General features: G+C 37.1%; 1 protein-coding gene across 1 annotated transcript; it reads right to left on the bottom strand.

The window, feature by feature from the left end:
- Positions 1 to 4,623: 4,623 nt before the first annotated feature.
- LOC101697339 (sulfotransferase 6B1-like) lies at positions 4,624 to 24,327 on the bottom strand. The gene is made up of 6 exons (XM_004845767.3): positions 24,047 to 24,327; positions 21,628 to 21,812; positions 18,345 to 18,471; positions 11,258 to 11,352; positions 10,918 to 11,104; positions 4,624 to 5,923 (listed from the first exon to the last, which is right to left on the bottom strand). The coding sequence occupies exons 1-6, from the start codon at positions 24,189 to 24,191 to the stop codon at positions 5,805 to 5,807; spliced, it is 858 nt and encodes a 285-aa protein (XP_004845824.1). The 5' UTR covers positions 24,192 to 24,327; the 3' UTR covers positions 4,624 to 5,804.
- Positions 24,328 to 25,064: the final 737 nt, after the last annotated feature.

Below are 25,064 nucleotides of genomic sequence, written 5' to 3'. Positions count from 1 at the left end.
ATTGCACAGCTTTTCATCCAAAGTAACCATAATGGCCATTTCCAACTATTTCCTATGCTGATTCTGAGAAACGTAGCTCTGTACCTAAGCATCTAGAAAAAGGACCAATAATCTTTTTATTAAACTGACGTAAAAGTACATAACATGAACACTATTTAAATGCAACATTATTCCCCTTTGACACTGATTTTGTTTCTGTTTAATTTGTGTTTTATAGATGCACGAAGAGTATTTCTATTTAATAGTCTTACATATTATAAAAATATATTACTAAGAAAGAAAAGGTTAACACACACACATTTGTGAACCCCACAAGACTCTCTAGCAGTTTTATTTACCCTGAAGGTGGTGTCTACATGCTATTCTTTTTTTTTTTTTAAGGATCATTTTTAATTACAGGCATTTTATTTTATTTTTTTTGGTACCGGAGATCAAACTCGGGACCTTGCGCCTGCGAGGCAGGCAGCAGAACCACTGAGTCAAATCCCCAGCCAACATGCTATTCTTATAATTTACAATTGATCTTTGCCTACCTTCGTCTTTGAAAGAGAATTGGTAAAGTGTTTCATTATGCACAGATTAGTTCAAGGAGTATATTATAGATAGCAACTGTGTATTGGATATTTTGTAAAGCTAGAAGAAAGGATTATGAATGGTTTTACCATAAAGAAGTGGTAAATGTTTGGGTAGAGACATTTGTTTGACCTGACTATACAATGAATACATGTATTGAACCATAACACTTTGTCCCATTTATATGTACAATTTTAATGTTTTATATATCAGTTCAAAATTAATTTTTTAAAGAAAAGACTGGATTAAGAGATATTGAAGAGCAAGAATCCATAGTATATTAGGGCTCATTTATTTGTAAAGTGGAAGAAAAGCAAATAATTAAATGACTGAGCATTCATGCTTACAGGACCCACAAGCTGAGCCAGTAGATAGAGACAGAAATATGTTTATTCATTCTTTTTTTTTTCGTATGGGGATTGAACTCCGATCCTTGTGCTTGTGCAGCAGGCAGTGAACCCACTGAGCTAAATCCTCAGCTGTTTATTCATTCTTAAATCATACACTTATTGAAAAATTTCAGTGGTAAAAATATTGCATCAGTTCCTGAAGAATCTTCCTATAAGCTCTCCAAGACTTTGCAACAAGATTGGGAAGGAAAGACTTGCACAATGTGAAACAGATTAAGCCATGATGGAAAGGAATATATGATTAGGTTTAAAAAAAAGAATTGACTAATGCACACATAAAGTACTAGGAGAATACAAAAATAGGATCGATGTGGGTTGTGGTATTGGAACTGAGTTTTCTGGAAGATGAATAATTTAAGTTTGCCCAGGAACCCAGCTCATAACCAGCATTTGCTAAAACATCCTTGATGAGTGCCATACTGGACTGTGTGTGGTGGAAGAGACAAAAATGAATAGGATCTGGACTCTAACTGGCAAGAACCTTACAAACTAGAATGGGAGATGGATATTTACCTGCTAATACAAGGTTCTAAACGTTAAGAGTGGGAAGTTAAAATGTAAGGGAAGAGTCACTGGAGAGTCAAAGAAAGAGAAATAAAAGATAAAGAAGGCAAGGAGCCAGGATTATCAGAGCGGGTTTTCCTGGAACTGGGTTAAGGCAGATTATGTAGCGAAATAATGAAAAGGCAAGCTTGGAAGTGAGAGACTACCAACTAACGAAACATTAAGAGTCTTTGGGAGAAAAACAAGTGACCAAAGGAATCAACAGAGAAATAGTGAGAGGCAGTTTGGATGAAGAAATGCATGTTGTTTTGCAAGAATCAAGGAAGTGAACAAGCTCAGGGGGAGGGATCCCGAATTTCTGGAAAGGGGAAAAACCCAGGCAGTCAGTCTCTGGGATAGCCAGCATTGACATAAACCCACTGGGCCACCCGAGTGGTGACTGGTTGTGCTCTGCAAAACGATCCAGGAAGTGGGAAAAGGACAAGTAGTAGGACTGGAAAAGAATTTACCACGGTCGATTTGTACATTCTCCCACCCTACTCTGTCCCACAGAAACAGAAGCACACGCACACCTAGTGCATGTGATTTAAAGCTGGACAGGACAGCATTCCTACGAAATACACATGCCCAGAGATTAAATGGGGCCTGATTACATCCACTCATAGCAGATCAAAGAAAAAGCACGTGATCACTTACAGATATTTTAGCTGTCTCTTGGCCTCTTTAATGAAAGAAACATTGAAAATGTATACAACTATTCCTCCTTTAACAACCTACCCTTTTAATGACTGTTTGAGTTTATGACCAAGGTGCGCTGTTCAAATTTATGACCCTGCCTGGACTTATGACCCTTCTGTATATCTTGTTTATAGACCCTCAATGTCTTCTTTTTGTACAATACACTTGGTTTGTACAGCACTGTAATTTTTGCTGATTGTATGTACAGCATTATACTGTTATACATTACCATACTGCATGTAAGAGCTAAGAAAATAAAGCCAAAATCATTAAGTTTCCTTTGACCATTTCTTTGTTCTGAATATTGCAATGTCCAGACTATAGGCAGTTTTTCATCTAGTGACCAATTCGTTTCACAGGAAGAGTGACTCAGTCATTATACGAGGAATGTCTGTACTGCTATATTTGCGGCACCGAGACACAACTTTTGAGTGATGTTTACGAGTACTGAACTCATGAGGACAGAATAAGCTTTGACAAAATACATTTTCTAAACTTTCACCCTAGAAACACTAATCGGGAAGGGAATTTTAAAATTACTTATGCAAATATTTTCATGACAACGAAGAAGGAATGGTGAAGGTCAATTGTCACCAAACACAGTTTAGACTATTAAACTGTTTTAAATGGAAGCAAGCCAAGCAATGGCCAGCATCTGCATTTACTGCATGCCCTGACTTGCAGGATCAATCCAGCTTGATTTATTTCCCAAACTCTCTTAGCCACTCTCAGAGAAGTCCACGATTCCCAGGCATTCCTCATACAGAGGCTCTTTCCACACTGGCTGTTAATCCTCTACTTTGACTCATACTTCTCTTCACCTTCTTGAACTTCCCAATGGACTCCAGTGAGGAATTTAACAGTCATCAGAGAGATTTTTATATCCAACTTCCTAGTTTCTGGTAGACATTTCCAATAACATGGCCAAAGCAGAAATCTTTATCCACGTACCTCTAGGCCCCCGTCATTTTATCAAGCCTTATATCTAAATAAATGACACTCTCAGATACTGAACTGATTAACCAAAAATCTAGTTTCCATGGTCTATTCCTTTTGTCTCTTTCTCTTATATTACAGTATTATAGTATACAGTACTATCGTGTCACCAGTCTTCAATTCTCTTACTTCAGTTATCATTTTAACGTTGTGAGAAGATATGCAGTCTCAGGGCTTGGTACCTCCATCCTACAATTATTGTTTTTCTCCTCTGCCAGCTTCATCAGATCTCATTTGCTTTACTCCCATGGCTTTGTCATTCCCTGGCCATCTACATGTGAAATTGCAGTTCCAACATAGTTAACAAAGACAACTTAGATCACACTGATTGTTTTTGTCATTCAGTAACCTCATTCATTTAAGGAAGGGAGATATGTCAGTAAGTCTCTAAACAGAGAAAAAGAGAAGAGAAACAAATAGGAAATTGGGAGCAGTTCAAATATATCCCCGAATTAACCCGAATTACATATTGTTGTTTCAAAAATATTTTAAGAAATATGCTTATCTTTTTCACTATGTCACTAGTTTATCTTAGTTCATTGAAAAGACAGTTTTGTGTTATTACCTATTTGTTTCTTTTTTGTAAGAATCTTTCTGGGGTTTTTTTGTATATCCTTTTATTGGTACATTTTAGGTGTACAATATAATGACATTCATTATTGGAGATACGCACCTTTACATACTCACTTGATTCTTATTTTTTCTCCCTTCCACCCCTCCATCCCTCCCTATTTACAAAGATTTTGTTTCCTTTTTTTCATTTTCTCATATTAATTCCATTCCCTTCTTTCCTTTCTCCTAGCCCTCCCACTTCCCCTTTGCCCCTTTTCTTCCTATTTCACATTATCTATTATACCTTTTAGTCCTTATTTACACTTTCAGTTTCTCATACTAGAGAAACTATTCAGTATTTACATGTGTGTCCTATTTATTTCACTTACCAGTATTGCCTCAATGTGCATCCATTTAGCAATAAATATCTCAAATTTCTCATTTTTGATGGCTGAGTAGTGCTCCATTTTATTAAAAAACCACATTTTCTTTATCCAGTCTCCAGTTGATGGCATTTGGGCTGTTTCCAAGTTTTAGCTATTATAAATTGTGCTGCTATGAACATGGGTGCACATATATCACTGTGGTATGATTCTTTTAATTCTTTGGGGAAGATACCCCGCAGGGGAATAGCTGGGTCAAATGAGACTTCCAGTCCTAGTTCTTTGAGGCATGTCTTATATTCTGAGTAACTAGTTTGAAGATAACGATACACTCTATTAACCATTGTTATTCTCTTATTATTTTGTCATGAAATTTTGTTGCATTTTTTCATAAAATAAAAAGTAAAAAATAAAGTTATACAAAAACCCCTCAAAATGTTAATTTTGAAGAAAAAAAATGCATGAAATCAAAAAGAATCTGTTTTATTTGTAACAAACATGAGCATACAGAAGATCTCTGGAGATGTAATTTCTTGTTGAATTATTATACACTTACACAAAGATTCCAGAATTGTCACTAAAAATTTACATTTTTAATTTATAATAAAAATTATATAGGTTCACAATACCCCAAGGTACAAAATAAAAGTGTTTGGCTGAATTAAATGACTCAACCCATTGCTTTGAATTCAGAGCTCAGAGTCATACACAACATATAGTTTTGACTTGCCTTTAAGCCTTGAGTTAGATATTATGACAATGCAAACAATTTGACATGATTTGTGTATTTGTCATTTAGATAATACAATCCTTAAGTAAATTCACTGAAATTTCTTAACAATGTTTTCTAAACTAAAGCTATAGAATAACACTCATTACAGGAGGGAGAGAATTATAGCGACTGGATTACTGTTGCAAATGATTCTGGAAGGAAGCATACACATTCAAAATACTATAAAGAATCATAAATACTCAAGGAAAATTAAAATTTTAAAATAGGAACATAAGGAAATATATAATTTAACTGAATCAAGATAAAGAAAATACTAGAATGCCAAGCCAGTGTTAATGTGAAAGAGTATCCATTTTTTTCATTTTTGATTTTTACCAGTGTATTGGAATGTGGTCGTTTTATATAATCTATCAGTTAGGTGTTTCCAGTAAGATGGTGTTCACCATTGTTATGACACTGGAGAATATTTCTACACAGATACCAGGGAATGTTGAGATAAAAATATTGGTCCAGAGGTCATAGTTATCCAAACAGGCAGAAAACAAATTCTTCTCAGATATCTGTTATTTTAGATAATCTCTCACTTCTTTTGTTGTACATTAATGCAGCTTATCCAACACCTACAGTAATGTGCTCTTTCTCAATAGAAGTCACCTCTGTGCCTTGTTACATATCCTGGAAACAGATATATAATTCAACCATTCAAAAACTGTAGTCTTCCTTTATACTTATAATTTTCTACTACACCAAATTCAATAATACTAGTCTCTCACGTGCGACACTTTTGACACATTCATGAACTGTTTCTCATTGAAAGAAATACAGTATCTGTTTTCCATGTGGGTGAAAAATATTTACATATTCTCCAAGTTCTGCACGGCAGAAAATGAAAATTGGTTTCATTTCCTATTTGTATTAAGAGATCTCCTCCAAGAATCTCGCCAGCTGGCTGTGTTTCATTTTCTCTGTGAATAGTTCATCAAATACTCTCTTCTGCTTTGAAGTAAAGTAGTTTATCCAATCACCCACCACTCCTGGAAAAATTGGAAATGTATCAGTCGAGAACCAATTCAAATGTACAATATTCACAAAAGAAATCAGCTTTATAATAAAAATATGTAAACCCTCATATGTTTTACTACAGCAGGCAAAGTAAACCCTAATCTAATGTAATAAAACCATAAATTAATGTGGACATAATGATATTTCATTTATTTCCTTACTTGGGCACCTGCTTAGCAGAAACTGTGTTGATAACATGCCACAGAGGTGAGTAACTGGTCTCACTGTAAGGAAATTTATTTTATAAGATTACTAATGGAGAATTGGAAAAAACCCCACCAAGTTTCAACATAAGGTGTTTGGTGACAAAATATATACTTCACATGGTCCACCAGCCTCTTCTATAGTATGAATCACTTTTCTCAGTCTTGTCAGCACTAAGCAGCTTCCCATGAGTGCTCAATAAATACCCGTATCTTACTAAAATATCAGACAATGCAACTAGAGCAAAGAAATATATTACAAGAAAGGAATTTTTTATGTTCTCAATAGCTGGTCCACAAAACTAAATTCAAGAAAGACCAAAGAGGAATTCTCCTATTTGAGGGGGAGGGAGGGAAGCATAGGAAAGAGTCCAGTACCTGGGGGAAGATTTCAAAGTTAGAAAAGGACATGGTCTCTAAAATGCACCAATTTGGACACAGGGCTGGCTTCATGAGGTCAACATGCCTGGACCATAGAGAGCAGTATTATTGCTCCTGAACAATTTTCTTTGGTCTCTCCTAGTTCTCCCTTCCAGTTTCTGTATGAGTTCAGTTGAACTATTGTTATTTTCTTTCACTTCACCTGATTTGGTTTGCTTGTCCTGCTTTTAGTTTCTTGTTTGTTCTTTAGGTTCTTTTTAGCTTTTCTTTTAAAAATAAAATCTAAATTAACATAGCAGTTTTATATATATATATATATATATATATATATATATATATGTTACAGGAAATACATATAAACAAAAGAGATAAAAGTCAAAGAAATAAACTCAGCTAATGAGGCTAAGAGATCTGTTGGCCTACATTTCCCCAGATGTTTTTCTTTGCATGCAAATACATCCATATAAACTACATTTAAATATCACAAAATCATAACCTGCTTTTTTCACATATTACACTTTGATTATCTTCCATGTTAGTACATAGACACCCGCAGTACAACTTAGAGTTCAACAGAAGATAAACAACTAATGGCTCAAAGAAGAAATCAAAAGGGAAACTGGAAAGTATATTGAGACAAAAAACAAAACCACCACACATCTAAAACTTATGGGATCTACCAAAAGCGATACTAAACAGGTAAGTGACAGATACCTACATTAAAAAAGAAATACCTCAAATAAACCACCTAACGTCATACCTCAACAAACTAGAAAAAAATCCACTAAGTGTGAAGTTAGAACAAGAATTAATAAAGATTGAAGCAGAAATAAATGAAATAGAGAAACAATAGAAAGCATCAACAAAACAAAGAGTTGGTTTTTATAAGAGATAAACAAAATGTATAAGCCTTTAGTTAGTCTAAAAGAAAAAGATAGAAAACTCAAGTAAATTAGATTTATGGAATTCAAATCTCGATTCCACTGTTTCCTAGCTGTGTGCATTTGGAATATCAGACACTTGATATCTCTATAAAATGTGGATAACATAAATACCATCCTCACATCTACTCTCAAGTTCAGGCAAAAATGACCAAGTAATGCACCTGTCCCAGAGTAAACACTCAATAAATGCAAGCTATTGCTATATAATTATAATTTCCATGATTCCGTAGTAAATGTCTGAATAAATGTGACCTGGCTTCTGACTAGCAGCCATTTAAGTGCATTCTAGGTTTTTAATGTTGGAAGAAATAATGCAACATCATCCTGTCCACATGTCTTTCCACACTCCTGCTTTTAATATGGACTTGGAGTTCTGACGCTTGTATCATTACTCATCACCTTATCTGCATGGTTACCACAATCACCTTCTCAGAAATCAGCTCTAATTCTGACATCAAAATAAAGACAACCACAGGCACAGATTCACCTCTGTAAAGTGAAGAATTTCTCTTAAGAAGTCTGGAGAAACAACTTCAGTAATTTATCTGAAATGATTACTTTCAAAGTGTGGATCCCCGACTCCGATCTCATCTTCCCCCAAAGGAGAGTAAAGTAAATGAATGCTATTGACCCCTTCTTGTGTTTAATTCCTACATGGAACAGCTTTCCTAACGGGTGGTCATGGTGACAAATGACAGTGAAGATGTTTCCACTGTTAGCCTTCTGTGTTTAGACCCAGCACACGAACTGGATAGAATTTAAATGCATTAGAGTTAATGTTGTTAGTTACGAGGATGTTGATATGATTTCATCTGAGGACATTTGCAGGCTTGTTAGTCTGGCAGGTCAGAGAATAACTTTATTCCCATACAGTAATATTCCACAAGTGTGTAGGATAAGAGGTGAGAATATTAATTGCTTTACTAATCACAATCTCAAAGGGCACTGACGAAATACTGGACTCTGGTAAGCATCAGAACTTCCTCATTTCTCACTCTCCTCTTTACCCTGGTCTCTCTCAATCTTTCTGTTTCTCTCCTGTGCTTATTTCACCTTCTCCGCGTGTATCCTTTTCCAAGTTCCTCTGTCTTCCCTGCATCCCACATCGATGCTCCCACGTCGTCTTGCTCTGGTCCTTGGAAAGGTGGCCCTTGTTTCTGCTCCCCTTCTTTACCTCTCATCTGCTTGACCCATCTGGCTTCCATCCCAACTGCTGTGGAGCCCGTGCTCCCAGAATTCAAGCACGATAAACACTTTGCCATGTTTATCCTGCCTTTTCTCCTAATTCTGCCTGATTTTTTTTCCCTTGGATTTCCTTGGGTGATTTCATTTTCCTGATGTTACATTGCATCTCCTGGTCTGTCTTCTACCACTTGCCCCACCAGCCATTTCCACAACCTTACCTGTCTACAGCCTGCTGGTGGGCTCCAGGCTCACTTTTCAGCTGAGCTCCACCCAACAGAGACTCCCCTCCATCACTTATCCTCAACATTTCTGACCTAAACAACTACAGCAATCTCTTTACTGGTCTTTCTGTCCCACTTTTACCCTCTTCCAAACAATTTTCCATCCTGACTTCATTATTTTCTAGCACACAGGTCTGAGCATTTCTAGTCCCTTCTTAAAATAACGAACAGGAAAAAGAAAAGGGAGCTCTTCACAATATCCATCAAAGCGTTTCCTCTCCAAGACCAATATGTATCTCCCTCGCTTTGCTTCACCTGTATACTACTCTCCATGTGAGACCAACTGCTCCTTGTAGAAAATACTACCCAATTGTATGGTGGTCTGAGCTTTTCCTCTTGGTGCTTGTTCTTCCTGGACTCCATTGCTTTCCCATTGTTGTCATGGCAATATATTTCTCATGCTTTTCATCTCAGATCTGCTCTATTTCATCACCCTGATTTGCTAAGGGAAATAAGTCATTCCCTTACCTGTGTTCCTAGTCACATTTGCTCCTGCCATGAGGATAGCTGTTAGTAACCTCTGTAACTCTCTAGATTATGATCCTTTGAAGGAAAAAGCTCTGTTTCATTCACTGTTTGAGTATAAGTTCCTAGAAATAAGGTCTTACTAATAAACATTTACTGAATGGAATTCTCACTTCCTTCCTAGCACTAGTTTTACAAGTATAAAGAAGTAGAAAATGAATCATAGAAAATAATTTGCAAAATTAAAACAATATCTGTTTTACATGGATTGGGAAATATTTGCTTTAAGGGGAATTATATTCAGGTGGGCCAAAGGAAGGAAATACAGTAAATGTTTGTCTTCTGGTGAAAAATCTGAATACATAAATGCAGAACATTTTGCCTCGTAAGTTATAGAATGGTCTCTTTCTACATCTGGATAAACGTTCGCACAGACTTCAGAACAATTCCATAGCTGGATGCACCTCACTGAAGAATTAGTGCAGGGCCAGGGACTTAGCTCAGTGGTGCAGCCGCCTGCCTTGAAAGTGCAGGGTCCTGAGTTTGATCCCCGGTACAAAAAAAAAAACAACAAAAAACCAGAATTAGTGCAGAAGATTTATTTTCTTCTCTTTGTGTTTCCTTGCTGAGAACACCCTTAGGTGACAGTCCCAGCTTTTCTCCCCACTCCTCCTCTCCTTCTGGAGGTGAGTTGTCTGGTTGAGTGAGTTAGGGAATGGAGCATCCATGCTCATCAGCTCCTTTCTCTCCTGAAAAGAATGGTAGTGTGCCCAGCTCTGCTCCAAGCTTTTGCTGCCTCCCCACTGGGGGAGAGGATGACACTTGATTGGCTGTGACTAAGTGCGTGTTTGTACAATTCAGGGTAAAATGTTAGCAAATGCACCAGGCTGCCGACCTGAGGCACATTCATCAAGCAGCGTTATTATTTCCATTACTTTGACACCTATGCAAGTCTCTCAGTTGGCTCTAATCAGGCATGGAAATCTCCGTTTTGGAAAGAATCAAGTCAAGGTTTCATTTAATACACATCCCCGAGGGGGTGAAAATGTGCAATTGCTGTGCAAGATTTGGGGACTGTGAAGGTAAAAGAAGAGATAAAAAACAAAACAGGAGCCATACGTGTGTCTCCATGGGGGACTGGCTACAGGACACCCCCACTACTCCTGCCACAGATGCCAAAGTCCTCAGATGCTCAAGTTGCTTATATAATATAGCACAGTATTTGCAGAAAGCCCATGCACATCTACCATATATTCTCAGTCATTTCCACATTACTTAGAAAATGTAATACAATGCAAATGCTAGGTAAACAGTTACAATACTGTATTTAGAGGATAACAACAACAAGATAATAACAATTCCCTATGAACTACAGTCACAGGTTTTTTCCAAGTATTTTTAACCTGCAGTTGGCTAAATGCAGAGATAAGGATGGTGCTGATTTGGAAGGACAACTGCACCTCCCAACTGAGCCCAGAGTCAAATCCCCGAATCTCTTCCTGCTTACCTTTCCTGAACACCAGGTTCCTGTCAGATGTGAGCGCACAGACGGTATGATTGGGATCGAAGTTTTCTTTGACCGAATTATTTTTCATCTCACTAAATGATGTTTTCCGAGCAATCTTATTAATTTCACTATCATTCACATTTATTTCAAGGAAAGTAGTTATTTTCTTTAAGCTCTTAGGAAAATCCTGAGCAAAAAGCAAAGTTTTTAAAAAATTGAGTATAACTTTTATCAAAGGACATTTGTTCCCTGAAACCTGAAAGCAGAATTCATTGATTATTTCCAGTTTTAACTTAATTTGATTTAAATTTTAATGGTTGAAACATTAAGGAGGACTTACTTTCTTCATTTCTTCATAGAATATAATTAGAATGTTTTTATCATTTCTGTGCTCTTCCCAGCTTAAAACATGATCGAACCAGGATCCATACACAACTAGAAGAAAAGTCAATTGTGTTGTAGTTAAAAACGATGGCTGGATTTTTCCCTCTTTAGCTAAGTAGCCAAAATGAGCCATCTTCTTACTTAGATTCAGGAGTGAGATTTTATTTAAAGAGTTCAATTTTACTACTTTTTCAACTAAATACAATGTTGTGATATTAAGCTAGCTGGCTGTATATTTTAACAAGACTGTTGGTGTTTTTTTCTTATGTCTACACTCTTTTACCATCAGGAAAAATGGCAGCAGAAATGGAGATACACAAGGGGTGATCAAAAAGTACTGTGAATATTCAAAATTTAAAAATGTATTATAGGCAGGACATGGTGGAGCACATTTTTAACCCTAGCCCTTGGGAGACTGAGGCAGGAGGATCACTGCGAGTTCAAGTCCAGCTTAGGCTACATAGTCAGTTCAAGGTCAGCCTGAGCTACATAGCAAGACCCTGTCTCCAAATATATATATATATATATATATATATATATATATAAAATTAAAAAATGAATTACAGTAAAAAACATATTAGCATTAATCTCTTCAAAATACTCCCCCTCACTTTGAACATATTTATTCCATCATTCTTATCACTTTCTGAAAGTCCTCTTTCATGAGTGCCTATGAAGTATGATCAGAAATATGGTGGATGATTAAAAACACAGTGAATGCTGCTGCCGAGTAAAACCCAACAGAAAGACAGGCAAGTAAAAATATTACAGTGCATCTTCATCCACATTATTCACTGGGTCTTTCACCATGCAATTTTTGGCTCTTTGCAAAATGACTATGAAAGACATCAAGGCACCCAGTACAATGAAATTAAAGATACTCACTAAGGAGAACTTAAGAATTGCTTCAAAAGGTGGCAAGAACAATTGCATAACTGTGTTCAGAATGACAGTGAGTATTTTGAAGGTGATAAATGGCAATGAGTCTTTTACTGTAATAAATATTTAAAAATTTAAACACACCATATTTTTCTATCATACCTCATACATTTTCTCAATAATTATGTTCTAATGAGCACATTGGCTCTTGAGAGAAATAGGGAAACACTGAGAATTTATTTTCTTTCTGTCAAATTACATGTTTTCCTATAATCATGGCTTCTAAGCATGAAAGTTCATAAACTTTAAGAAAGACTCTTGCAGTTGTTTTGTTGGTACTGGGGATCGAACTCAGGACCTTGTGCTTGTGAGACAGGTGGCAGCACTATTGAGCTAAATCCCCAGCCCTGCAGTTGTTATTTTTTATATTGGTTTTTGTATTGGTTAAATACATTTAACTTAAAAGAAAATTTAAATTTAAAATTTTATTAACTTATGTAGTTCAAAGCTGAAAACTATAGCCTTAAGGATTTATCTGTAGTTGATATGGCCTCTTTACTGTTGGTATTAAATTACAGTCTTTAAAAAACTTCCAGGGTTTAAAAGTAACATACAACCATGCAAAACAACCTCTCTGGCAACAATGATTAAATACATTTTGGCATCTCATGAAGTTACTCCCTTAAAGCATAATGCATAAAACACAGCAATTTAAAGAGAAAAATGAAAGGTAGATAGTATGAAATAAGGAGAGAGATCTTTTGCAAATGGGAAGAGGACCAAGAGATGAAGGGAGGGGAGAGGGAAGAGAGGGGAAAGGGAAGTATAAAGAATTAAGATATGTTACATTCATGTAGCAATTCTCTACAATAAATGTAATCATTATTTACTACAAACATGTACAAAAAAACCTGTAAAATAATTTTTTAAAAAATAAAATACTCCATATACATCATTCCATTGCATCCTTGTAATCCAAATTTCAATTTCTAATTTACACCCTAAGTATAAAAGACCTGCTCGACCAGTGATTTCCTGTAGATCTGCCAACTTTTGATTAGTTGAGCTAACATTTATTAAGCCATTCTTGTCTGGCAGACATTGTGCTAGACACTTTCGAACATTAAAGCTTGGAATTTTTGAAGTATAATTAACTCCAAACCAGCTGCAATTTTTCATAGCTTTGGTTTTTGAGGAAACAAAGGACCAGAATTAACTATGCTTGTTTAAATGAAGAATCTCTGGGATGGCTGACGTCATTACAGAATCAGCCCGCCATCCTGTGGACCCGTGGGTGACAGAGTGAACTCCTGGAAGAGCTGCCCGGACATGGCCCTTAGCTATCAGCAGTCTCAGGTTATTTCAGTGACTTACACAATACCTGCCCTAGAAGTACTCAGATTGCCATATCAGTGATAAGAGACTCTGATTCCAAGAATGGCCAGCTTTTTCCCAGACACAAACTGTTGCTAGGACGGAGATTGATTTTTCTCCCGCACAAATTTAGAAAGTTAAGTACTGTAGTCACTAGCGCCTCAGACTCCCAGGTCTAACCTGCCCACCATTTTGCACCAGAAGCCTCAGCCCTGTCCTCCTGGATGATATTATTGCCTAAAGCTGCTGAGGCTGTGGAGCCCTTGAGACCTTGAGAGAAGCCAGTGCTCCTGTGTCTAGGTGGCTGAGCAGAGACAGAGACCCAGAGTTATATTACATGCATAGGGGTGGCGAAGCTTGCCCACTATGGTTTTTCAGTGGGAAATACATTACAACATCCCCCAAAATACATTTAAGCACCGCGCACAGCTACTTGGGAGTCAGAGGCAAGATGGTCATGGGTTCAAAGCCAGCCTTGGCGATTCAGTGAGGCCTGGTCTCAAAAAGAAATAAGCAGGTACAGTGATTGGTACATGTCTCTAAGCCCAGAACTCTGGGAGGCTGAGGCAGAACGATCCATGGAGGCCAACTTGAGCAATTTAGTGAGGCCTTGTATGAAATGAACTGAACTGAACTGAAATGAAATGGGCTGGAGAAGTAGTTAAGTTAAACACTTGCCTAGCATGGGAGAGACCCTGGGTTCAATCCTCAGTGCTGTTAAAAAAATATTGAGAATGAGTTTTGGAGTTTAGACTGATCGTAATTTGAAAGCCAGCCTTTCTATTATTCACAAATTAATTTATTTCCCAAAAGGACTTATGTCAGCCAAAGACAGTGGCTGATTGTGACTTCCTTGTACTTCGGGAAAGTGTCTCAGTGTTATATTTGAAAAGTGATTTTTACTAACAGGTTGGAATTTTCAAGTGACAGTATTGTTTAATTTTCAATAAGGAATATTAATATCCCAGTTATTTGTAGACCTTAGCTCTTAGGAAAATTTAGCTTTCAAAATAGAGATTTGAAATCTTCCTTTTATGGCAAATGCTTTTTTCCACATCTTTCAGGAATTAATCCTAATTCCTACAGAATTATCCCACCACCTCCTGGCTTTACCCTTTTCCTGGCTTGCCTTCCTTCTGCTACCCTAAATCACCCTTTCCCTGAATGCTCCTGAGCAGAGATGACTCGCTCTCACCCAACGGATGTGTCCTGGATCTGGGGAGTGAGTCAGATTTCTGGCTTCTAGAAACTTCTAGGATATCTCTCCCTTCCCCTCTCCCACCACCAAGGAATCACTTCCCCTAGGATTCACACTTCTTTAAGACTCTTGAGACACTTTTCAACACATCACTCTTTCCCTCCTATCTCAGTCATAAATCACCCTGTTATCTCCTCTACCGTCACTGAAGACAGAGGGTCGGTCACCACCCAGGTCATCTCAGGTCTCACCATCAGCTGTCATGACTCCACTGGACAGCTCTCTCAACACCTTACTCTGAACATTTTTGTTCCTCGCTGTCTTCACTCTCTTCCCTCATTCCTTCTTTTAACCTTGCCAATACCTTCAACATCCTTGCCACCTTGATGCCAAAAAAGAAAACCAGAAAAAAATCCAAAGCAAAAAAATCCAGTATCAAATCAAAAGATTTTCTTTTCTTCTGTTGCTGCTGAGTGCTGCTCCCTATTTATACCATTGCAAATTCATTTTTCCAACCTTAGGGCTCCAAGGACCCCTAACCAACCTACTTGTTCTACAAGAGCGTTCCAATCTTCACAGCAGGTGTTTCAAATGTGCCATACTTTCTGCCAACCTTCGGCCCTATTCCAATTATAACGAGTGTTTTAGTTTCTGAGAGGTGCTCTGAAGATATAATAGTTGTGCAGAGGAGCAAATCTCTCTGGCCAGAAGTGGCCTAGGATTTATAGAGTGTTAATGCAAAACTTAGAGAGATATGTAGAAGTGAAAAAGGGCTGAATTGCTGAGATAGTTTCATTTCAACATTACTCTGGCATGCTATTACCAGCACACAACTTATAGTTATTGTTTAATTTGAAAGGATAATGTATATTTATACACTGTCTGAAAGGTAAATTAAATGATTAGATAAGTGTCTAGCTATGTCTCTATTGTCTTGTTATAGAAATCAGTCTATATTTGGATGTGGGTGTAAGGTACCATAATGCCTCAGCTGTAAAATGTCCTCTTTAGATAAATACCGACCCGCAACAGCTCTGTCTCAATGTGAAACTATTCTAAAGCCTTCTGTGACTAGTAGATTTCTACAGCATACTTCAGCCTTTGTTTAATTTGACCCTCTAAGTAATCCTACAAAGTAGATCATTTTATTGGCCTTAGTTTGTACTAAGAGTGTAGATCTTGGAACGGTTGTGCCAGTTGTCCAAGTCACATAGGGAAGGCAGTCCAACCAGGGCTTGACGCCAAGCCTTCTCTTTCTCTCTCCTGTTCTACTACACTGTGTCCTCAATTGCAAGAGAAATAATCCTCCCTTCAAAGAGTTGTTGAAAAAGATCTCTGAAATCCAGTCACAGACACATAATACACACACACCACACACACACAACACACAACATCTGTATCTTATTAACAGTGAAAAAGTGAAACTATTTCTCCATCTGAATAGATTTTTCAAGAAAGCTTTAGTAAGTAAGTGACTATTCCTGGTGATGACAGGGTTTGCCCAGCCTGGATCACCCAGATGCCGACTATTTCTAGACGAAATCTCTTTGCAACTCAATATCTATTCATTCACCTAGGAAGGTCAAAGAGAACTATCCAGAATATTTTTTCCAACTATACTCGGCCCTCTTAGATTTTCCTTCCTTCCTTCCTTCCTTCCTTCCTTCCTTCCTTCCTTCCTTCCTTCCTTCCATCTTCTATCTTCCCTTTCTCTCTTCTATCTTCTCTTCTATCTTCTATCTTCCCTCTTCTCTCTCCTCCTTTCTCTCTGTCCCCACTTCCCCATCAAATCCAGGGTACTCGACCACTGAGCTCCACCCCCAGCCCCTTTTCAATTTTATTTTGAGACAGGGTCTCACTGAGTTGCCCAGGCTGGCCTAAACTTGTGATCCTCCCTCTGTGTGGAGCACCTCTGGGTGTGCTTGCCTGCTGGCCCCGCACCACCATACCACCATAAAGATGTGGCCAATTAACAGGGAAGAGTGGAAGCCATGGTGTTAACAATGGCACGTATAAGCTGCATTTCTGGTCTTGAGCAAAAGCAGACTCAAGGTCTATTCTGAAAAAATAATTTATGTATTTAAACTCTGCTTATTCCAAAAATGGAATTGAGGTGGAGGGAGGCATGCTAACTATCTTCAAATATTTAGAAGTTATCATGTGGAAGAGGAATTAATGAGACCAGAGGGATTTTTTTTTTCTGGACAAATTATGGCACAGTGGTAAGGACAATGATTTTGAAGCTGACACCTGAATTTAAATCTTGACTCTGCTCCTTACTTGTTGTGGACAAGTTATTTGGCCTCCCAGTCTGAAATCTCTTCAGCTGTAAAATAAGGATAATAACATCTACCTCATGGTGTTCTAGTGAGGGTGAAATGAGTTCCTGTTTGCACAGCACTTAGCTAAGTGTCCATCACATGTAAGCACATGATAAATGGTAAGAATGAAATAAAATCTTAGAAGATGGAATGTATTATTTAATGGGGTTGGTGATCCCATTGTCAGAATTAAGATGTTCAAGAGCCAGGGATTTAGCTCAGTGGCACCATGCCTGCCTTGCAAGCCCAAGGTCCTGAGTTTGATCCCCAGTACTGGAAAAACAAAACAAAACAAAGATGTTCAAGCTCAATCTGCACAATTTGTAGGGATGTAAGATGGGTGATCCAAATGTCAATTTGGTGTTTAGACCAGATAAAAACATTAAAGTACCTGCCATTTCCTGTACATTATGATTCTAGTGTACCATTAGTTAAGGAGGAAAGTAGAGTAGAAAGAGAAATTGAAATATACCTGCCTGTCTGAAAGTAACAAATCAAAGTTGAAAAATATGTAAGGAAAATAGAGAAATTAGCTATTACCCAACAAGAGGCAGGGTTCTCTGAGGACTCCAAGTTTCTAACTTGTGTCTCTTTCAATTCCTGCATGGTTTTGATATATTACTTTTGTACAGTGTTTGTTTGGCAATTCAGAGAGTTTGATTTTTACAAAAGCACTTCTGACTCCACTTAGTCAGGGACAAGAAATTCAAAGGTTGTGCAGGGTGGTACAAACAAAGTGAGACATGCAGTTGAGTCAAATCACGATTCACTGTGGGGTTTTCATGATAAATGACAGTCTGATGTTTTCATGAAATCAGTTCTCTCACAATTTCTTTTGATTTCTTTGGGGAATTTGTGTGTGCACATTTATATTTTTTGTTTACTTTTGTTTTTTTATTCTCTAGGTAGCTACATTGAAGGTATGTTTCAGACTACCCATCTGCATTCCAGTCACTGTGTAATTATTTCACTGAAAAGACTAGTGGTATATGGGAAAAAAACAGTCCATATACAAAATTAATCTGTTTTGAAAACATTAAAACAATGCAATAAACATCACTAATAAGCTGCTACCCATAGGTGATTAGAAAGACTGTGAAGAGGCAAAGTGAGAAAGAATTTGCTTTAAAAAAATTAAAATAATCTCTTCATTGTATTTTTTTGGGGAAAAAGGCAGTTATGATCCACTTAAACTTTTGGAAATGCTTTTGTTCTGAGCAAGAAAGTTCAGTGTATGTTATAAATTTTAAAAAAACATTCGCTGTATTCACCTTCTCCTCGGAGGAATAGCTCGAAAAATGCAGACCATGTTTCGATGTAAGGAAGATTAGGGTTATCTCTGTAGTAGTGGAATAGGGAAACGGCTGTGTCTTTTGGATTTCTAATGATGTAGATAATCTGTTTTTTTAAAAAAAAATCAATTAACATCAATAACTTCAACAGAAAACATTTTCTAAAAGCAGCAGCTAAACTTACCTACGTAGATCATGATTTGGGGGCCAGCTCTTAGCTGATGATTAAACGCAGTCTTAGTCTAGTGTCTCTTAAAGCTTAATGTGCTAATAATCATCAGGGACTCTCGTTAAAATACAGATTTTGATTCAGGGTGCCCAGGAGGAGGTCTGGCATCCCACATTTCTAACAAATTCTTGGGTGATGTTTATCCTGCCAAGGCCATTCTAAATTTATGTGCTAAATTTGGTCCTCTGCTTTAGAGGCAGACATGGGAAAAATTCTATTCCTTCATGGAACACAAGTACCTTTGAGTTGTGCATGTATCACAAAGCATTTATATACAGTAAAGTTTCTTACAAGGTATCTATTATTTATAGGAGTAATAATGTTTTATGATTTCCATTTTCTACAACTGAATCTCCCAGAGTATCCTGAGATACCCTCCCAATTTCATGGACACTAAAATGCCAATTGAACTTAATTCAATGAATATTTATTTAGTACCCATTGTACACCAGGAAGTGGACAATGTTCCCGATCCAAAGACTATAATTATGAGCATGACAGAAATGGTTCTAGCCCTCTTGAAATTGACAGTCAGATAATTAAACGTGGTCTTGACAATGCAGTGTTGCAAGAGATATAATAGGGAAGATATAGAATGCACTAGGACCATATAAGAAGCCCCCAGAAGCCAATGTGAGAAGTTGGATCAAATGGGAGTATTTACATTCCCATTCAACATTGAATGACAAGCTGCTAAGTACAAGATGTTCTATTTGCTTTTTAGTTGACAATCAAAGTAGACACATTTACTTAGATGAGAACATATTTGCTGAGTCATTTTTAATACATAACTATCTCCCTATATCACGTTCATAGTTCAAGTCTTGCGTAGGTCCACATGCATGGTGCTTGTTCTTTAACTGAGAGATGTGTAAAGGTCACCGAGTAGAGGAATGAAGGACCACCTTTACTGTGCCCCACCCCATATTCTCTCTGTTTCCCAAGAACATTATGGAGTCACTCACACGTCAGGCCTTCCTGAGCAGATTCACAGAAGCCCAGGGCTCAGAGGACAGTTAAAGACCCACTGCCTTAACACAAAAGGGACACAGTAGCTGAATTTAAGCCCAGCCATTCAGTTGGACATATTTGTTTTGGTAAAGAGTTTTTAGGGCTTTTGGAGAATACCCGAAGTTGTATGTCTGCATTCTCTACTGGGAAAGAATGCATCCAATTTATTCATGTTTTGTCAAAGAATGTAATCTAAGAAATCAGAAGAATCACTGGAAGATGTTAAGGGATATAAAGGGAAGGCAGAATCACAGTTTGGGGAAAAATCAAATATTAAAGAAAACATCATGAAAAGATCTAGAAAGCATAAATGTTATGCCAGTGAGTTTTAAATCATAAAAAAGAAGGAACATCAATTAGGAAGAAAATTCATAATGCCAAAAAGTTTGAGCACTAGTAGGGAAAGTTTGAGGGAGGGATGTACTGTCCAACAGGTCCTACTGGAGACCAGGGCAAGCAGACAGCCTCAGTTCCCATTGAGGGTCACCCTAGAAGGGCCATATCTTAAGGCTGTAGCTTCATGCGGTGGCTAAGAAGTACCCTAACCTCTCTGTAACTCAGCTTCCTTCCATTGGCTTACAAAAGCCCAGTGAACTGCACTTGTCACAGCTGAGTGTGAAGCACTGTCGTATATGTCTATATACATATATGTCTATATGTCGTGTCTATCTCATAGACATTTGCTATTGACGTCATTGTGTTACCGAGTTACTGCTGCTGAGTTTAATCAAACTCCATTTCTCCTGTTATACCTCTCTCTCTCCCTCTCTCTCTTTCCCTCTCTCTCTCTCTGTCATCTCTTCATAGGTATATTATATATGTGTATTTATAACATATATACAGTGGATCCTTGATTTACAAACTCGATCAGTTCCCAAAGGCTGGTTATAACTAAGTCAATACAGCGGACAGCTGGATGTTTACCTGGGTACATGCTATAGGTAACAAGAGGCAGATGAATCTTCCACTAACCTAATTAACCCAAAATGTTCGTATGTCAGGCCAGTTGTAACTTGAGGGTCCACTGTATTTCTCTTTCTCCCCCTCTCTCCCTCCCTCTTGGTATTGGTTCTGGTTTCATCAGAAAGAAGTAGGAGGAGGAGGAGGAGGAGGAAGAGTAGGAGGAAGAGGAGGACAATGATATCTGAGAAGCATTTCTCTCAGTGTCTTAGAGTCTTTTTGCAAGGAAAATGTTGAGTGAGTGAAAGTGTAATCAAGTTAATATCCCCTCCCCTGTCTGACAGAGCTGTGGGGGGACAAAGACAAACCCTGTGGTGCTTGATTGTGGTTCACCATGTTTATACACACAGATTCGCACAGAGGAGTAGACAGTGTGCACAGAGCTCTGTGGTCACAAGAGGACAACGTGGGAAGATCGGCTCTGATGCAAGCACAGGTAACTGGCCAGTTGGTTGTGATTTAGGGTTAGAATGTGGCTGGAGTTAGAATTGGAAGCAGCTTCATTACTAGGAAACTTGTTATAACAGTCACTTGTGTCTTGTCTTCGCTTTTTAAACTTTTTTTTTCCTGACAAAAGCAGAAGTTTAAAATGCTCCCTATATGTAGTTCTCTAAAACAAAAATCAAGTTCAACCCTAATGCCATGCTATAGAAAATCACTGGACAGCTTGACATACTTAATCTAGTATTTTTACATATGTGTGTAAGTATGTTTTAATATTCAGTATATGTGAATTTAAAAATAAGGATTCTACCTAATCTTCTCTTCTAAGCATTTCTTCACATAAACATAAAATAAGAGTAAGACAGTTATGAAAATAGAACATATCCTTTAAATTACAACCCACCTTTAAAATAACATGTCAGCTTAAAAATTGCTTGAAGTAACTATTCTTTAGCATTTTACATCACAACTTACAATTTTTCCTTTCCTATAGTATCCCTTGCATAAACGACAGATAAAATAATTAAAATGTAAGTGGCGTTGTCAAGCTGAGTGACAGGAAGAATCCAAGCCAGTTTTGTCTCACTTCCAGGCTCTGCCCTTCACCCCAGCGCTCACCTTGCATTGCTTTTGTTTGATATTTGCAGGGAGCAGGTCATAGCATAAGTGCGTCGGGATCACTCTTCTCTGAGAGTACATTTTTAGCTCTTCAAGTTTAGAAATGTCTCCCAATTCAATAGAAGATGTGAGCGTGATTCTAGCGTTGGGAATGCTCTCAATGATCTCTGCAATCCAGTGAGTGCCTTTACACAAACATAAAATGCAGTGCAGCGTTAATTAAATGTCCCTCTTGGTGAAATGCATATAAGAAAATTAGCAAGTTATAAAAACAACAAATGCCTTGATTTTATTATAAACAGTACTATTACACCCATGGAAAGTGTTGAAGCACTAGAAATGCTAATTCACTTTACAGGCGGAATCACATTTTACAGAGTGAGGGGCGAGAACATTGTTCACACTGTTATCTTGAAGAACTCTATGGTATCATGCAGTTCTAGAGCCTTTAATTCACAAATTCACATGGACCTTTCTGTACATGAGTCTCACTAGTCCTGGAAGCTCATACATCTTCCTCTTTTACTCCCTTATCCTTCTTTTTTTTCTTTTTCTTTTTCTTTTGTTTTGGAGATTGAACCCAGGTGTTGCACATGCTAGGCCAGTGCTCTACAACTAACTGTACACCTCGTCATCTTTATTCTTTTATTTTGAGGTAAGGTCTGTCTAAGTTGCCCAGGCTGGCCTCAAATTTGGGATGCTCCTGCCTCTGCCTCCTGAGTAGCTGCATTTCAGGCACTTTCTTCTGCATCCTCATCCCCTGGTAGCATTGCTTATCTCTCCGTTTCCCCCAAAGGTACCCAGCTCCCACCTTCATTAGCACACGTCCCAAAGTACAATTGTAGGGCTGGTCTTCTTAGTTTATCTCTCTGTTTCCCCCTTGAAGATAAACACTGAATAGTATTTTTATTTTGTGTAGCTACATAGCAGTTGCACAAAGTATTTGGACGATGAGGCTAGACTATATTCAAACATCATAGAGTTATAAGCCTGCTACCATAGAATCTGGAAAAAGTATAACTTTATGTTGACTTTAAGTAAACAGTGAGCATGTTGCAGTGTTGTAGAAAGTAGTAAATTGGAGTAGAGAAATAAAAGTTTGCAAGAGCGATAGAGATGCCTCACTAATTTGAAAGCACTGTCCCTAAAGAGTTTAAATCAGGCCTACTCTCCATTTATCTCCTTATAATTTCAATGAGATACACCATTAACAGTTTTATAGTTGAATAAATATTTAGAGTTTAAACTGTTCTCATTTTCATCATGTTTTCATATTAAGAATATTTTAGATTGTAATGTTAATAAGTTTTAAATATTTATAATTATTATATTCATACCAATGTGACTCATCCTGTAAGGATTTTGCATTATTTTAATAGAATATATTGATTTATTTTGATGAAAGGGAGAGAATACATGTCGCTATGTGCTACTGAAAGGGACTTTCTAGCAGCTTCATATGACAGCAGATGTCAGCTTACAGGCAGCAGTATGTACAGTGGATGTCTGTGAATGATTATCTACATAGAAGATATGTTAGCTACTGCTCCAAGAACACTTAATATATCATACATTACTTTCTAAACTAACACATCAATTTAAGGTAAGATACATCCCCTCACAGAGCAATCTATTAATTTCAACTTTACCCTGAGGTATTCCAGGAGTAACCACTGACCTTGTCTTTGCAGCAATATTTTCCAAAATAAAATTTTTTTTTCAAAAAGCACCCTAGAAAATCTGAAATTTGGTCTTATGTGAAATCTGTATCTTTCCATAGGGAGGACCTCTTGGGCCTCAGATGATGACTCCACTGTACACACAACTCAAATGCAGCTGACCTTGTAGTTTCTGAACTTGTGCTACCAGGTGTGTGCCCTATATACCATTATTTGGGAAACAGAAGCATGTAATTGTACGTTATATACCCTGGCCACCTCTCCAAAACAAAAAGAACATGTAACTAATTTTGATAATTTTCAGAATGATATTATTCATAGTAATCATCCCTTCATGAGTGTATGTGTAAGAATAATCTTTGAGGTAAAATCCCTTTAACAATAAAAATATTTGTAGTTTTTATTAACGCTGAAGAAAAATATTTATAAATCAATCATTAAGTATGATTGAACAAATGCTATTTGGTTATTGCTATGTCTGATACAAAGTAATGATGAGAACTTTATAATGTTACAGGTATTAGACATTTATATATATATGTATTCATGAATGAATTATAAACAAAAGAATTAGTAAGTTTTAATGTTTTACAACTAAACTTTCTTCAGGGCAAATTTTTAAAATGTCTAATGTCATTTTTTCCAGGGGAAAAATTCTGAAAAATAAATGCATAAAAATGATTGTTGTAGTTTTACAGTTGCATTTCTACAGTTTAAAAAATGGATTAAAACAAACTCACCAGATTTTGGATAGGAAACCAGGAACACATCATCTTCTCTTGCATCAAAAGAATCTAAAGAATTAAGAAGTTCTTCTGAAGACATATTGGAGAAGAGGATCCCCTTGAATTTATGGAGAACACTTAGCTGGCTCTGGGATGACATCTTTCATCAAATCTGTCAAAAATTATTTACTGAACACTGACTACACACAGCACAGAGTGAGTATTCTCCAAGATCTCAACTTTAGTTGAGTGACAAAATAATCTTAGAATTACTAAGGTGGCATTCCAACCAGGGAGCATATATATACCACTTGCAACTCTTCACGGGAGTAATTTTTAAACCATAACTGAGCCAAAGTCTAGTGTAAAAATAATGTTATCTGACTTTTTCTGATAACACATTACAAAATAATTTACCAACTTGACTCTGCATAGTTTATGTACAAAGCCATTAAGCTATCAGAATGTAATCATTGTATGAAGATACTACAATTAATCAAGTCCTTTGACCTAAATAGGGAAAGGCTTTTAGTGGCTATAATTAATTACGTCAATGGAAAATGATTAGAAAAATTAGACTTCTACTTATTAACACAGTAAAGGAAATAGCTGGTATTGCCTTTTAAGGAAAGAGAGGAATAGAATGAGCAAAGAGAAATATGAATCTTTCTAAGAGTTGACAGATACACCTGTGACTTTAAGACAAAGCTTACAAGAAGAACTTTAGAAGAGAGAACATGGGAATCAGGACACCCACACCAGAAGAGAGATATGCTGGGGTTTTCTGTAACCAGGAAGTTTCAGATTGAAGTAAATAAACTCTTACCTTTTGTCAATTATACTGCAATATTCCTGATTCAATCACTTATGGTATTGATATGCCCAGTTATTTCAGTGAACCAATTAATTTTTGCCCAACAATCAAAGAAATGAACCACATCTTAATTCAGCACCAAAAAAGTGAAACTCTACTGTGGGAGAAATAAAGAATAAAGATATCTATGACAGTGACAAAAGTAAAATTCAGAATGAT

Source organism: Heterocephalus glaber, unplaced genomic scaffold, assembly GCF_053883595.1.
Source record: "Heterocephalus glaber isolate CG9 unplaced genomic scaffold, H.glaber_assembly_v1.0 deba00001444, whole genome shotgun sequence".
Lineage (NCBI taxonomy): Eukaryota > Metazoa > Chordata > Mammalia > Rodentia > Bathyergidae > Heterocephalus > Heterocephalus glaber.
The sequence above is the reverse complement of the archived record's forward strand: the minus strand, read 5'-3'. Positions and strand labels throughout refer to the sequence as shown.

Bases quoted from the DNA above. Each gene is read 5' to 3' on its own strand.
- LOC101697339 (XM_004845767.3), bottom strand. From the start codon at position 24,191: ATGTCATCCCAGAGCCAGCTAAGTGTTCTCCATAAATTCAAGGGGATC. The intron at 11,353-18,344 runs GTGAATACAGCG...CTTTTCTTCTAG, and splicing joins GCTATTCCTCCGAGGAGAAG to TTGTGTATGGATCCTGGTTC. The intron at 5,924-10,917 runs GTAAGCAGGAAG...CAATTTTTCCAG, and splicing joins GAACCTGGTGTTCAGGAAAG to GAGTGGTGGGTGATTGGATA.